General features: G+C 39.9%; 1 protein-coding gene across 4 annotated transcripts in view; it reads right to left on the reverse strand.

Annotated features, from left to right (window-relative positions):
- FARP2 (FERM, ARH/RhoGEF and pleckstrin domain protein 2) overlaps positions 1-15,755 on the reverse strand; it is an 84,472-nt gene that overhangs the window by 45,033 nt on the left and 23,684 nt on the right. For 3 of the 4 annotated variants that reach the window (XM_075417774.1, XM_075417776.1, XM_075417775.1), the window contains exons 3-7: positions 15,121-15,225; positions 13,694-13,736; positions 12,052-12,130; positions 10,460-10,557; positions 8,149-8,263 (exon numbers count right to left, since the gene is read on the reverse strand). In XM_075417774.1, the coding sequence (XP_075273889.1) occupies positions 8,149-8,263; positions 10,460-10,557; positions 12,052-12,130; positions 13,694-13,736; positions 15,121-15,225 (440 nt within the window). The other variant, XM_075417777.1, reaches the window with a different exon arrangement.

Consider the following 15,755-nt stretch of genomic DNA (forward strand, 5'->3'; position numbering starts at 1 on the left):
CCGGGCTGGGCAGCAGAGCCAGGGCAGAACAGAACGAGCGCCCACGGAGCAGAAGTGCAGTGCCTGAAACGCCGCCTGTCCAGGACACAGAAGGTGGTGCAGAGCTCTGGTGCCACCAAGACATGCGAGAACCAAGACCCCAAACTATGAACCACCCCATTAAATATATCATTTCACAAGCCTTTAAATGATCTAGTGAAGCACTAGTGCTTGTATTGACGAGACCTTTTCCCTACAAGTCAAAACCGTCTGTATCAGTTCAGGGGTCCTGATGGGGGTTTGCTGTGGAAATGAAGGAGTTCTTGCTACCGAATGTGCCCCAATTAGGCTGCAAAATAAAAAAGTCCCTAATGGCAAACACAAGCCTGTCACCTGGTTAAGGTGGTCTCTGAACTAAAAAACATACTGCAAGACAAAACTATCAACCAATTTTAGGCATAAATAGGGTCCAGAAGAACTAGCTAACGCAGAAGACCCTTCTCTGTGCCAAGTCCATGGAAACACAAGCCCCTGCCAGGGCACTAGGACCAGTGAGGCTGCTTCAGCCACAGCTGTGTAAAGTGACCCCTGCATTCCTACTGATATTCGTTAGAAACAACACTGTGTTACTTCCACGCAAGCGCTGCATGACCCGCCTATGCTAATGCATTGATTGAGTTGCCCCAGCAATGTTCGCTACAATAAACATAATGGTACAAGGAAGACACAGGACATAAAAATTATTATTCTATGTATACCAACTAGTGCTGAAACCAGATGAGATTCCTGCACACACAAATACAAATTTTTAAAATCCTGTTTTCCAAGAAATGGCCTTCCTTCCATAAACCTGTATTTCATTTCTTTAAAACAGATGATAAACTATCTGTAGCAAGATCTGTTTTCGTCTACTACATAGTGATGATGTCATCAGTAGTAAATAAACTCTCCTGCTACCCTGACTTGCCTACCTAGGCACACTCCTTAAAGATAGCTCTTTCCATCTACCTATAGCCATGTTTTAGATTAACAACTTTTTTGCTCTGTATAGATATCTTTTAAATGTAAATTGAAAATATGAAAGTGAATTATCATTACATTTGAATTTATCAGAAACAGGGATGACAACAATACATATTAACTGCATGTAAGAACTGTCATAAATTCAGAGTGCAATTACGAAACTTCTTTAGTACGCTAACACTTTAAAAACTGAAGTTGTTAGAAGAAACAATGCTTCTTTGATTCTTAGTAAAATGCTCCTTAGACTAAGACACATACATACACAAAAATGCACCGAGAAAGTAAGTCTGAATGCACGCACATTTGACGATAGGATTTCAACAGTTTTCAATTGCCTTATTCATTCTGGAGGGAAAAAAACCTCAGCACTCTAAAACACTACAACAGGAAATCCAAAATTTTTTCTGCCAACTGGAGAAAGCAGGGATTCAGTGAAGTTCCTAACTTTACAAGTTCAGTCCATATTCCAACCTCATCCAAATGTCAGTATTATACAATCGTGTATAAACGGACTGTAAAGAACGAACACAAAGGAACAAAAATCTGATTTCAAATGGAAAAAGAAATGCCAGACTACACAGAGTCCTGCAGTTGCATTTCTACCAGTGTCACCATCACATGTACTGGTTATATCTAAGGGCTTAAACTGGTAATGCACATTTCTCTTCACCTTACTGAAATGAGTAATGGTGGAATAAGTGTTTTGATACTGGCTTTAAGTGTTACTAGCATTTCTTCCACAGATTCCTTAACTGCGTCAAAATAGCCAAAGTACCATGGTTCTTGTTTACTAAACACATACAAGACAAAAAAGGTAGATCACAAATATTAATTTTGGCCACAGCTTCCTGAGCTACACTCTAATGGCACTGTACGTAACTCCCACCCACACTAATTCCTGCTGTAATTCTTCTGAATAGAGCGACATTAAGAATGAAAGTGGTGCTTTGTCTTTTAAAGAGGATGCTGAGGCTGCTAAGGTTGTCAGAGGCTGGGAAAGGGGGCTGGAAGGGAAGGGAAACAAAAATTAGGATAAAATGGCAACTAGAAAATTGGAGCTATATTGTACTAAAAATTCACAAATAGTCCAGTATAGCTGATGCAGAACCACTGACAGTTATTTTACGTTCCATGTGATATAATCCAAAGCACAGTGCATCTCAGAAAGAATTAAAAAAAAACCCCGTAATTTTAACAGTGTTCTCATGCACATAACCTGCCTGCACCTAGCAAAGAAGGAAGAACCTTGAGTGGGGAAAGCCGGGAGCGATGCCGGGCAGCTCACACTGCACCACAGTTCCAAATGAGAAGCAGTTTCAGAGTAACTACCCTCAGACGTTTGCTGCAGACTGAGCTGCACAGATCAGTCTGAAAACAATCTGGTCTAATTTTGTTCATCCATTAAGCAGATAAATCTACTTAATCTTCCCCAGGTCAATGGACAACAGACTATCTATTACAAGTAATTTCCAGCAAAAACTGCAGCAAGTTTTAGTGTCAAGGTTGCTTAATACACCCATCTAGACAAATATAGGAAGCATGCTACAATATTCATGTGGCATTCAGGGCAATCAATTATAAATAAATGCTGTTAAACGTCAGATGATTTACAGAGCATTTAAAACCAGTGATTAATGTAGAATTTTAAAGATGAAGTATCAAAACGTTCCATGTGTAGAAATTGCTTAGATTGCGTAGCAACTTGAAGTGATAGTTTTCTAATTTACAAACCATTCATGAATATCCTATTATCAAAAAGAATTTAAATCATGGACAACTAGGCTAACAAGTTGTGAAAGGGCATGAAGGATAACCGTAAATGTAAATATAAATCTATAAAATTTTCTATTTCTTTCCTGATTTATGTAAGTACACACAAAGAAAAAAAAACCCACAGCCATTTGAATGCAAGCAAATTATGTTATATTTTAATTTGCACGACACTGACCTTGCAGCAAGTATGCTACTCATGCTACTTGCAGGAAGGCAGTAAATTTTGCCTCTTGACTGTCTAGGGGGCCAGGATTTAACTGCACCACCACCATACACCATCTTCAAAATATAAACTTTTTTTTTAATAAATTACAGAAATAAGTAGAGTTAATTCAGGCTCTTGCTGAAGCAACTAAGTTAACGTAAAATCAAAAATATAACTCATTCTGTTTACTGTTCCTACATTTGCAAAGTTAAATACAACCCCTGTATTTCTCTATTTGTGAAAGTAAAAAGAAAGTATTTCTAAAAGTGCAAGAAAAAAAATAAAGGATATTTAATACAATATAAGCTTTCAGTTCCCATCTTCCTGAATACAATGTTCCCAATATATTTTCCTCTTCTTTTGACACAGAATGGATTGGATACACAGACCCTGTTTTATTCAGCTTTATGTTCTCCTCCCAGCTCTAAAAGCTACCATGAAGAAATAAAATATTAAAAAAATTAAAAAAAAAAAATCGAAACACAACTTTCTAATGTGAAGAGACACCCCATAGTGTCATCCAAAGAGACTGAGCACCCTCTGCAGCAAAGGCATACGCATCCTCCCGCTCACCCAACTCACGCACAGTGCCAGAAGGAATCCTGCTGCAACTCCAGCCTTAGAAAGCCACATTTTGCTCCGGCTTGATCTGACACAGAAAACCCCTGTAAACCGGTGTATGAATTAAGGGTGTTCAAGGCAAAGCAAGGGCTGCAAAGAAGAAAAACTGAGGCAGGCAGAAGATGATGCAGTAGCAATCTGGAGATGAGCCATCCTGCCAGAAACGGGTTTCTTTTCCTGGAAGCTCTGTTCACATGAGAAAGTCTCTGTCAAAATCAATCATCAGTGGAAGAAAGTATCAGTCTGCTAAAGGTAATAATTAGGTCAACTGAAGGAAATAAAAAATGAAAATAAAATGAAAAATTAAAATTTTATGCACAAGGATGATAAGAGAGAAGGGTTCTGTCCACACTGCACATTGCCAGGAGAGAGACGAACACCCAAGGTCCATGCTCCTAGCTGCTCATTGGAACAGAAATAATGAAAAATGTGTCTAAACCCTGAGAAAGTACAGAACCTTCATAACTCCTACTAAAAATGGAGAAGGGTGGCCAATACTCCCTGGGTAAGGGAAGAGAGAAGAGACATGTAAGGAAGTCACAGCTATTTTTAGGACTGCAGTGCTTCCAAAATTATATCTCCAAGAAAAAATATTCCAAAGGCCTAGGGGCATTTAAAACACGCATTCAAGGTACTCAGGTATTGCTACCCTTCATCTGTAACCTTTCCTAACCACACGCCTTAGCTTTTAATCTTAACGTGGTTTGAACATACATTTCTAAAACACTGCTTTATAAATAAGATTTGCAATTATTTTAATAATATAGCTGTATTAGATGCAATTCTCATTAAACTACTGAAAAGTACACTTACAAAGAATCTTTTCCCATTAACCTTCTTCTGACTTCTTCGCGACAGACAAAAATACAAATTTTCCCTACTGTAACCAATGTTTAAAAGTAAATTGCCTGAAAAAAAGGTCAAACCTAATTAATAAAATCACCAGTCCCTGACTCAGAAGACAGTCATGTCCATTCCATGAAGAAAAGTAAACCAAGAAAATTCCCCGCATGCAGAAGCAACTCAGTCGAATCCAGGCACGTGATTAATGAAGGACTGTTCTGTGCAAGGTCTGGAGGTACATTTCATCTCAAATTTGAAAGCCATCAGCCTATACTGCATGAGGCCATTAAACCCTTTCATGAAGCCACTCGTAGCTTTAGAATTCACAGCATCTTGAAGCAGGAAGTTTCACAATGTCATTATGAGTTATATGAAAAGGATGCTCCTCCTTTTCTTTCAATTTGTTTTGAAGTTACTGCCCAATTGTTTCAGCATTTTTCTTTTGACATGAGAAAAATAATGAAATATTTCTGTGCAACTAATGGTTTCCGTCCTCCAGCCAACCTTCTCCCAAGGTGAAGAATCCTAGCATACATTTTCACTTACTTCAGAATTAGTTCAAACTACTTTAGAACAAAATTTAGTTTCTTCATCATTTATACACACACCTCAGAGGTTCAAAAGCAGAAAAAAGCAACACCTGATTTCATCAAGAATCAAAGCTGAAATTCCATCAGTACCAGTAATTTCAGTACAACTGAAAATAAGTCATCATAAAAAGCAAATACTTCATTACTGAAGTTCTCAGGAACTGATTTTCTAATAATACAGGATGTGTCTTAGCCTTTAACACAGACGCTGCCCTGAAAAATCTTCTTGTTCTGTCTTAAAAGTCAGCCAGCAACAATCCCTGAGGAGTTTACCCATGCAGAGCAAAAGGAAAATTCAAATTTCTAATACAGTATTTGGATTAAAATGCATAACCATGCACAATAAAGTGTGCATATGGATATTCACAACTAATAAAAGCACATCAAATTGCTAAATCCTAATACACAAAATCTGAAAAATTACAGAAAAAGACCTATCAGGTGATATCAAACCTCTATCACCACTTTATGAAACATCATGTCTTGATTTAACCTGTTGATTCCCAGAATTGCAGAAGTGAGGGTGGGACCATGAAGACAGGACAGTGTCTGAAATTTCTCAGCGATATTAACATAATGTGCTTAAAAGTCTAAAAGAACGAAGCTGTGGCAAATACAGATTGTGCAAAGCAAATGCTGATCTTCCAAGTAGTATTCTGTTCACAACAGAGCCTGCCTGTAGGTTGAGTTCTCTTTCATGAGCACCATGTCAACCGTCTGCTCCAAGTCTTCTTACTTATCAAAATACTTTACATTGCACAGACTGAGTAGATCTTCACATCTTAACACCAGCCAGATTAGACTGTAACACACGCAACTTTACTGTACATCAAACACGCACAGTGGGAGAAGTGCGTATTTCAAATAACGCATTCGTTCTGCGCTTCCTGATTGTGTGCTGGAATTAATTTTTTGTTTGTGGCAAACAGTTTCTTTGTCCCTAACAGATTTTACTTTTTTCAAAAATACTTGAGCTGTAAGATAAGGTATTGCATAAATTCTGATGAAAGTTATTTCTCCTCCACTCCCTCCATCCTTCTCCATCTCCTTTACGCTTAATGAGTACAGAATCATAGAATGGTTTGGGTTGGAAGGGACCTTATAGACCATCTAGATCCAACCCCCAGCCATGGGCAGGGACACCTTCCACCAGACCAGGTTGCTCAAAGCCCCGTCCAAACTGGCCTTCAACACTGCCAGAGAGGGAGCAGCCACAGCTTCTCTGGGCAACCTGTGCCAGAGCCTCTCCCTCCCTCACAGCAAAGAATTTCTTCCCAATGTTTAGTCTAAATCTACTCTTCTTCAGTTTAAACTGATGCTCCTTGTCCTATCACTCCATGACCTTGTAAAAAAGTCCCTCTCTGGCTTGCTTGTAGGCCCCTTCAGGTTCTGGAAGGCCGCAATAAAGTCTCCCCAGAGCCTTCTCTTCTCCAGGCTGAACAGCCCCAACTCTCTCAGCCTTTCCTCACAGCAGAGGGCTTCCAGCCCTCGGATCATTGCTGTGGCCTTCTCTGAACCTGCTCCAACAGGTCCATGTCTTTCCCATGCTGATGGCTCCAGAGCTGGACGCTGGACTCCAGGTGAGGTCTCACCAAACCAGAGCAGAGGTGCAGAATCCCCTCCCTCGCCCTGCTGGCCATGCTGCTGGGGATGCAGCCCAGGATACGATTGGCTTTCTGGGCTGTGAGCGTACATTGCTGGGTCGTGTTGAGCTTCTCGCCACCAGCACCCCCAAGTCCTTGTGATTGCCCTGACCCATGAGTAGGACCTTGTTGCAGGAGCTTAGCCTTGTTGAACCTCATGAGGTCCACTTCCCAGGCCTGTCAGGGTCCCTCTGGGTGGCATCCCTTCCCTCCAGCATGTCGACCACACAGCTTGGTGTCATTGGCAGTCTTGCTTAGGGTGCACTCGATCCCACTGTCCACGTCACCAATAAAGATGTTAAACAGCGCTGGTCCCAACACTGACCCCTGAGGAATGCTGTTCTCCCCCTGGACACCGAGTTGTTGGCCACAACTCTCTGAGTGCGACCATCCAGCCAATTCCTTATCCACCGAGTGGTCCATTCATCAAATCCACGTCTCTCCAATTTAGAGACAAGGATGTTGTCTGGGACAGTGTCACATGCTTTGCACAAGTCCAGGTAGTTGACATCAGTTGCTCTTCCCTTATTGTTGAATGCAGTAACCTCATCATAGAAGGCCACCAAATTTGTCAGGTACGATTTGCCCTTAGTGAAGCCATGTTGACTGTCACCAGCCACCTCCTTATTTTCCACATGACTCAGCATAGCTTCCAGGAGGATCTCCTGTATGATTGTGCCAGGCACAGAGGTGAGACTGACTGGCCTGTAGTTCCCCAGGTCTTCCTTTTCACCCTTTTTAAAAATGGGGGTTATGTTTCCCCTTTTCCAGTCACTGGGAACTTCACCATACTGCCACGACTTCTCAAATATGGTGGATAGCAGCTTAGCAACTTCATCTGCCAGTTCCCTCAGGACCCGCAGATGCACCCCATCAGTTTCCATGGACTTGTGCACCTTCAGGTCCCACAGATGGGTCTCGAATCTGATTTTCTCCTACAGTGGGCAGCTCTTCATTCTCCCAGTCCCTGCCTTTGCCTTCTGTGATTGGGCAGTGTGACTGGAGCACTTGCTGGTGAAGACTGAGGCAAAAAAGTTATTGAGTACCTCAGCATTCTCCATATCTCCAGTAATCAGGTCCAATATCCATATCCCAGGTAATCAATGAGTACAAGGCAATTGATTTCTAATTATTTAGATGAAAGCAAGACCTCTTCATTTGACAGCAAGCTGAACTTTGTAAATTCTGAAGAATGACTTTGCCTAAAACCATTATTGCAAGGTCATGATAGCTTTCTTTAGTATGTTATTAAAGATACACTGAAAAAATCACTTGAGAAAAACTACTGCCCAACAGTCCTGTCCTAACTATGTAACTATTGCTACATCCAACTTTTCTTGTTAGATGTAAATGGTGTTTAACTTCTACAATTTTGATTTCATTCTATAGCACAGTATGCTCGACCTCCACCAAGCAAGTTCATCTGCTCCCCAGGAACATCCATGAGGGGTATACATTAATCCTCACTTACACATGCTTCCTGTGGAACTCCAGAATTTTTCCTTCAATTCTTTCCTGGTTTGGCAAATACTGGTTTGTTTTAAGGTGTCCACGATCCTCTGATTCGTCAAAATCCCCTATTTCAGCTATTACAGAAAACAAAACAATGTTAGAATAAGAAGAAACAAGGGAAAAGGAACAACAGAAAATACTTGGTAAGGAATTACGGAGACCTCCAAGAGCCAAAATGTATTTTCCTTCAAATTTGTGCATTACACTTTGTATCCAACTTAATTTTACATAACACTCACACTTCTCCCAAGCAGACTTCCTGGGAATTACAGCAGTATTTTAACATCGTTTGGAATATTTAGACATCTTTACAGTCAAATATGTGAGACTGGTAGAAGACCCATGAGGTGGTCTAAACATTTCTTCCTTACAGATACCTCATACCTAACCAGCATATTTCAATTTAATTTTTCTAAATATATGTGAAATAGTTATGGACAAGCCTATTTGGGAAGAGGGCAAATTAGATTTTAGGAATTGTCAAAAAATAAATACATAGCAAAAAGAGAAAGCAGTGTTATATGACTAAATCCCCACAGCGCCTACATCTTGAGTTTTGGTCTCCCCTTCACGTATTCATGCCTTCAGAAATGAAGCTGTGGATTTAGGAAGAAACACAGGAAAAAAGAATGAATCAAAAGTGTGGAATAGCTTCCATCTGATAAGACATGAAAAGACCAGACGTCTTTGGCTTGGAAAAGAAAAGCATGAGGGAGGCAGAACATACGGCAGACATATATAAAAATTACAAGTTGGATACATAAACCTTAAAAAATTATTTACTTTTTCTGATAATGAAATACGAAGTTACAACATTAAATTAAAATGCAAAAGTTTTAAAAAGACAAAAGAATATGTTGTCCTAAAAACCTCCCAAAAAATAAGTCATGAAGCTCATTTTCATGGAAGGATGTCAAAAATCAGCAAATTTGAAAGTTAGAGAAACGCATGGAAGCAAAGTTTATCAAGGGCAACTAAACAGAGAGATGCAGAGTCAATCTTTGACACAGAAAGGCCACATGCAGAGATTACTGGATGGGTACAAAGAACTACCACCATATGCTTGCTCTGTTTCTGAGGGTTTCCCCATAGCATCTGCTATCAACTACTGTCAGAGAAAGGAGAGTGGAGTAAGTGAACTAATAATCTCATACAAGGCAGTCGTTCTTAAAAAAGAACACAACAATAACCTGTTTAAAATCAAACCAGAATACGAAACAACATGGAAAAAAAAAACTGAAAGGCACCTTTAAAAAATAATTTTTGTTACAAAAATAATCATATTCTTTCTCACTTCTACTTTTCTAGTAGGGTAGAAGCTAGCTAAGCAAGGCCAGACACAGATTTGCTCACCAGCTCCACACTGCACTGTGGAGTGCAGAACTCATGCTGGAAAGTCACGAGCAAATTTTAACTGTGTCATTCACTGATGGCACACACACATGACAGATTTGCTCTTCCAGTAAAATCACCATAACTAGTATTATTGTAATCCTATTATTACATGACAATGCAGAATTATGTAACTAATAACTATTTAGCAGTGCACGTGTGAAGAGATATCATTTAACAGGTTTTGTTTCAAGCCAGCAAGGAGGCACAAAAACCCACTCCCTCCAGCTCAGGTTACAGATTTGTAATCACTCTATCATCTGGTTGCTGCTTGAGCTGATTTGGTGTCTGAACCTATCCAAGTTTTTCAACCTGCTCATCTTAAAGGCCACGTTTTTAGGCACTTACAGACTGAGTGAGCAGTAACATGGAGAGCTTCCAAACCAATTGCTTCCCATTTCCATTTGCACTCCCAGCAAGGAGGAAAGCTGCTGATAATCCTACTGCCGAACTACTTCTGACACCTTTCTGGTTTTATTTCAGCCCAGTCTCTATACATTTATCTCCCCCCAGTCACAGGGAAAATGAGAAACAAAGCCAAGGAAGCATGGAGGCAGATGGGAGCAGCCGTCTGGAAGATGAGGAGTGCCAGTGACCTGCTTTGCAGAGCCAGGGAAAACAGATGACATGCGAGGGGTTTGGTTTCGCACAGTCTCCACGAAGCCGAAGTTATCTCCTACATAAGTACCAGCTGTTCATCACCACGGCTAGCCCTGATGATAATCCCAGTGCTCCAAATCAACAGATTTACTGTTTCCTTACAGAAGGAAATGCCGCAAGACAGAAAACACTTTTAGTTACCAAAAGTTTCTGTATGCTATTTAACTCGGGTTAGCAATGGCAACATCACACAATGTCACCACAGTTGAGATACTCACACTGCAGAATGTGAGAGACCAGAAGAGCGGCCGTATTGTCGCTGCAGGTCAGTCGTTCCTCTGCCAAGTCTCTCTTGATTTGCAACGCAAACAGGTACCTGAGAGAGAGTTACAAGAATTGGAGTTACAAGTAGCACCTTGACATGTGAAAGAACAATAAAACAACTGAGTGGTATTGTATAAAACCAGCATCTCCCAATTCTTCCTCTCTCCAAAACCAAGATAACACAGAAGCCTTGCTACTAACGACGGTCAAATCAAACCAAACAACCCATGACTAATCCAGTGCAATTTACCAGCATAAATGAACACTCAGGGACGAGGATGCAGAAGGAAAATCACACTTTTAACAAGTTTGATTTGTGAAGTAACACAGCAGCTGTAATTTTCAGCTAGAAAGAAACTTAATGAACACTTACAATGATTGTATCTGTTAGAACAAGGATGGGAGAATATCACTGATTCCAGTATCTTGTTAAGAAAAATAATAAGCATTTCTGCTAGCACTCAGTTAATTTACTCAGTGGTTGTATTTTCCAGGACTATAATGTTAGCAGCCTACAAAGACAGTAAGAAATTAAATTTCCTTTTCTTATACCACTATACTAATTTAACTACAGTATTTCCCAAACAGTTGCTAAAGTGGAATACAATTGTGCTTAACGGTTTTGTAGAAGTAATAAGCTGCTTGCAAAACATAAAAGGACAGAAAAAATACATAGCAGCCTTGAAAGTGCATTGATAAGGACTGATCCCGTAACCTAAACCAATTTTAATATATTTTTCTGAATGGAATGCTGGCAAGTCTTTTCGTGCTTTCCTTTTTACTTGAAAGAAGGCGCAGTAAGGACTCCAGTAAATAGGCAATAACTCATTACTACACATCTTTGAACTGATAGACTGATGAATATTCTTTACCGAATTACACCCTGAAAGAGAACAGTAATTTTTTTTAAAGAAGAATTAGTTTTAAAATACTATGTATCACATTCTTGAGGCAAAAAGATAATAAAAGGTATACATTTTGAATGTGTGGGGTTTTTTACATTCTAAGGTACTGTAAAGTATGCTTTGTTTACTGCATACCTGGCTGAGCTATCTTGGTTTCTTCACTACACTCACCGTAAAGCATACATACCATTAATAGCATTATGAAATACCTAGAGCTTTAAGTACAGACCAGAATTCCGCAATAAATACTCCATAAATAGACAAAAACAGTAAAGTGTGTTTGCTAGTTGTAGAATACTCAAAGTGTGGACTTCGGAAGTTTACATGATAAACAATTTATTAAAATACATTCTGGTTACTTTACACAGGTACTGTTTATAAATATGATTATTTTCTCTATACCCTGTCTCTTTTGACACCGTGATGTTTGACAAGCCTTAACCTGTACTGTTTTCTGTTTTGAAAAACATATTTTCCCATAAGATTCATCTGTCAGCTAAAACTACGACGCTAAGGAAAAGCGCTCTTTCATTCCTCTTCAGTTTAAGTTTTGTTTGGATACAGATGCAATGCCCTCCTACTCTTACCTTCCTTTTGCTTCAGTAGGTAATGCAAATCAAATTCTTCAAAAAATACTTTACCTAGTATATTCCTCTTGCAACTGACCCGGGTCTGGAGGGAAAAACTTTACAGCTAGACGAAGCATTGTAGTCTTTGGTCCTATAAGAAAAGTTCATCATTTCACAAAAAACTCTTCTTCATAAGCACATGCATATTAAGTTTTCCAGCATGCACAGAAATACAGTGCACATGAAGTCTAGCCAGCTTTTGGCTTGCCAGCTAACCATAGTGGGCCTATGGGGTACAGATTGTCCATGTCAATGTAGATACAGCAGACAGTATAGATAGTTTTCAGAGGAACTACTTCCAATGGAAGTCTGCAGTCTGAATGCTATAAAAAAAAGTTTTGTGCAATGTGAAAGCTATAATACTCCAAAGCAACTACTTGACTGCATACAAAAGGCATCACAGATGACCCAGTGAGAGGTTCCCAGAAGAGGAGGAGGCTGGAGACGGACACCACAATCTCTCCCAATGCCAGCCGCTGCCACCATCAGAGCTGTCGATGAGCTGAATCCACAAGTCTGGCTGGACCCAGCTGGCTCCCCGCAGAGGTAAAAGTACGTTTGCAGCCTGCTCATGGCAAGCCCGTTAAAAATTCTCATTTTTAACACTGTTCTTGTCAACCTCAACAGGGATAAAACTAATTTAATGTTTAAACCTAAACAGAATCCTAAGTAAATAACTGGAATAGTCTATAATGCTCTGTGTAACATTTTACAACAAGAACACCCAACTGCGACTGGACCGTATTAACAGTTTCAGTGCCCCAACTTGGCCTTCTGAACCGGCTGACTCAACGCATGCAATCCCCTGTTTCACAAGTATTTTCAGAGGAATACTACAGGTTACCACAATGGCTTACCATGCCATGACTGGGCACCACGGTTCTGCTGTTGGTTTTCCTGTTCTTAAAGCAGACAAGGCTGAGTATTTTGCAGGCAGTCAGAGCACTAGAAAGCATTTGCTTACAGAAGCCGACTGAGCATCCATCTCACATTGGCAGGCATCCCCCGGACAAGAGGAGAGCCGCTCAGCCACTCTAAAAGGCAGAGGAAGACCTGGGAATGGAAAAACTGCAACGCCTCTTCACGCTAGACTCTTCCCCTCTGGGTGCTGTGGCAGGATATCCCCACATTTCATGAGCAAAGCTGCTCCTGAGCACATTGAGTTTCTGAGAGTGAGGTGGGAATACCCACCCCACTGAAATTCCCTGCTGTCAGCAAGCTCTGCGTGCAGCTCTTCGCAGCCCTTCTGAAAGGTCTATCAGCTCTCAGAAAGGATCTCGTGACTGCAGATGCTACCTCCTCCCGTGTAACTGATGCAATCCATCCTATACCTTTTTCCTTCTATTGTAGACAACGCACTCACAAAAACTCACAAACAGCTAATGTCATGTTTCACTTAAACGTAACACCAGCTGACCCAATCTATCTAGATATTTATCACAGAGAAAGAATACCTTCAGTGAGTTTCCATTTCACCCACCACATACTACATATTAAAAACGCCAGGTTTACATGCCCAAACAGGAACCACTATTACCCTTACCAAGTACAATTTTCAGGGAAGCATAACCAGTAAATCAAGTAGTAACTGTGAAAGCAAGCCACATAAAGCAAATGCAAATTAAAGAAAACTTCCTTTTTTAAAACTACTTACTCCGTACTTGTTTAATAACAGGTTTCATTGGTTCCAGCCAAATCTGAAATTAAAGAAAAAAGACTACAAACTGACATTCATATTTGAATACAATATGAAAACATCAAAAGTATATTCAAATAAAGAAGTAATTTATGAGTATGCATTTCTTCCTCACTGCAGTAACACAGTAATACCTTTGCTTTTAAAACAAAAATACTTATCTATTTGAATTTACATTTATCATGTATCAATAGCAAAAACACTGACTGGTGCTTAATGCTCATCCAGACAGAAGAAAAGTCAAGTCAGCAAAAGCACACCACCACTGCTGAGAAGACAGAAATCATGCCCAAACACATGACTGTAGACAGGAGCCAGGCAATTCCAGAGAATATGACAAGGTCTCATTTTCTTTCCCTTCCATGCTTTGTCCATCTCTTAGTTGAGGACTTTTACTTGATATTAATTTCCCACAGATTTTTCTCATTTGACAAGCACATTTTTAAAGAAAGGCTATTGTTGTTCTAGTAAAAAGAGTATCCACAAAACTAGTGCAAAGTATTCTGGATGCTCAACTTTTTTTTTTTTTAACCCTCCAAACAAAAAATTGTAACAGGACAACTACATTTGGTCCTTACTATTTTTTTCTGTGTCTGAGAGGGCGCTGAGGATTTTAAGAACCTTATTAGATGCAGAAACACTTTGGATGCTTTGAAGAAGAAACAGAAACTAAACAAGCTTTACTGTATTTCCTTGGCTCAAGCACAACATGTATTAGTGCTATTAGCATTCTCTGTGTTCTTAGTCATACTTTCTGAGTGTGAGTCCTAGAACTAGAAAACATAAGACAAAAAAAATCATGAAGACACAGTTTTGGGAATATTTTCTAGTTTAGAAGCCATGCTGCCCTCTTTGCAAGGTACAGGATAAGCGACTAGGAGGCTACATACAGTGTCAGTATTTATCTAGATCAACAATTTAAAAAGCTTGCAGGTCTACATGTCTGCTGAGTTTTATATTTAGTAGAAAGAGGTTCATAATGACTTATCTGGAAAATTAACTGAAGACTGAATTAACTGAAGATAAATATGAACACTACCAACATTACACACGTGATACGATTTTATAAGTGCTCCACAGACTACACTTTGAGTCAATGTCCCCCCTTTCAGAGGGAAGGAGGATTTTATTTATGTCCCTGAAATTGGGAGCATCAGCAACTATTTAACTGCTCTATACATTTTTTTAAGATTTAACAAGAAGTAGAATCCGATTCCTCCTCTCTGCTTTATTAGTTGTCATTGTTCTGGTGAGCAAAGCAGATTTACAAAAATCAAAGATAAACCTACAGAAGACTACAGCAGACTTTGAAGCTTTTGACACTCAAGCAAATGCATTCATCCAACCTTTTTATTATATTGAATTTGTCAGGGAATGATACATACCCAACATGACTGGATGTTCTGGAACTCAATCCCAAAGTAGTCCGATTCAATCAAATTCAGATGCTTGTAAACTTCTGTCAATAATGTCTGGCCATAGCATTTTGACTAAGGAAGTTTAAAAAAAATAAAAAATACAGCGAGGTGAAGTTAAGTTTACAGCAAATCAGAAAAAAACTATAGCATCTTTAGAAACTGTAGAAAACCAAACATTTTTCACATTATTTTTGTCACTGTAACACACAAATGTCCAATATACAGGCACAGCTCCACACAAATAAGTTTCACAGAACCAGAGGAACTCAAGCTGGAAGGGGCCGTTGGAGGTCATCTGCATCCAACCTCCTGCCCAAAGCAGGGTCAACTATGAGACCGGACTAGATAAGCTGCAAACTATTTGCAGCTCCTTCAATAAACCAGCACTATTTGTCTGTGTAACGAGGCAGTGTGGCTCTCCCCCAGATGCAGCAGGCTGAAGCAGGGGCTGCCAAAACCCTGCTCGTATGCAAACCATACCAACTCATACCAACACCAGGGACCACGCGCAACTTTCACACTGGCAAGACTTCAAAACGTATACAGACGCTGTAAATGAGTCCCTGACAGCCGAGGAAGGCTGGCGCAGCACGGTTTGCACC

The sequence above is a fragment of the Opisthocomus hoazin genome, chromosome 4 (genome assembly GCF_030867145.1).
Source record: "Opisthocomus hoazin isolate bOpiHoa1 chromosome 4, bOpiHoa1.hap1, whole genome shotgun sequence".
Lineage (NCBI taxonomy): Eukaryota > Metazoa > Chordata > Aves > Opisthocomiformes > Opisthocomidae > Opisthocomus > Opisthocomus hoazin.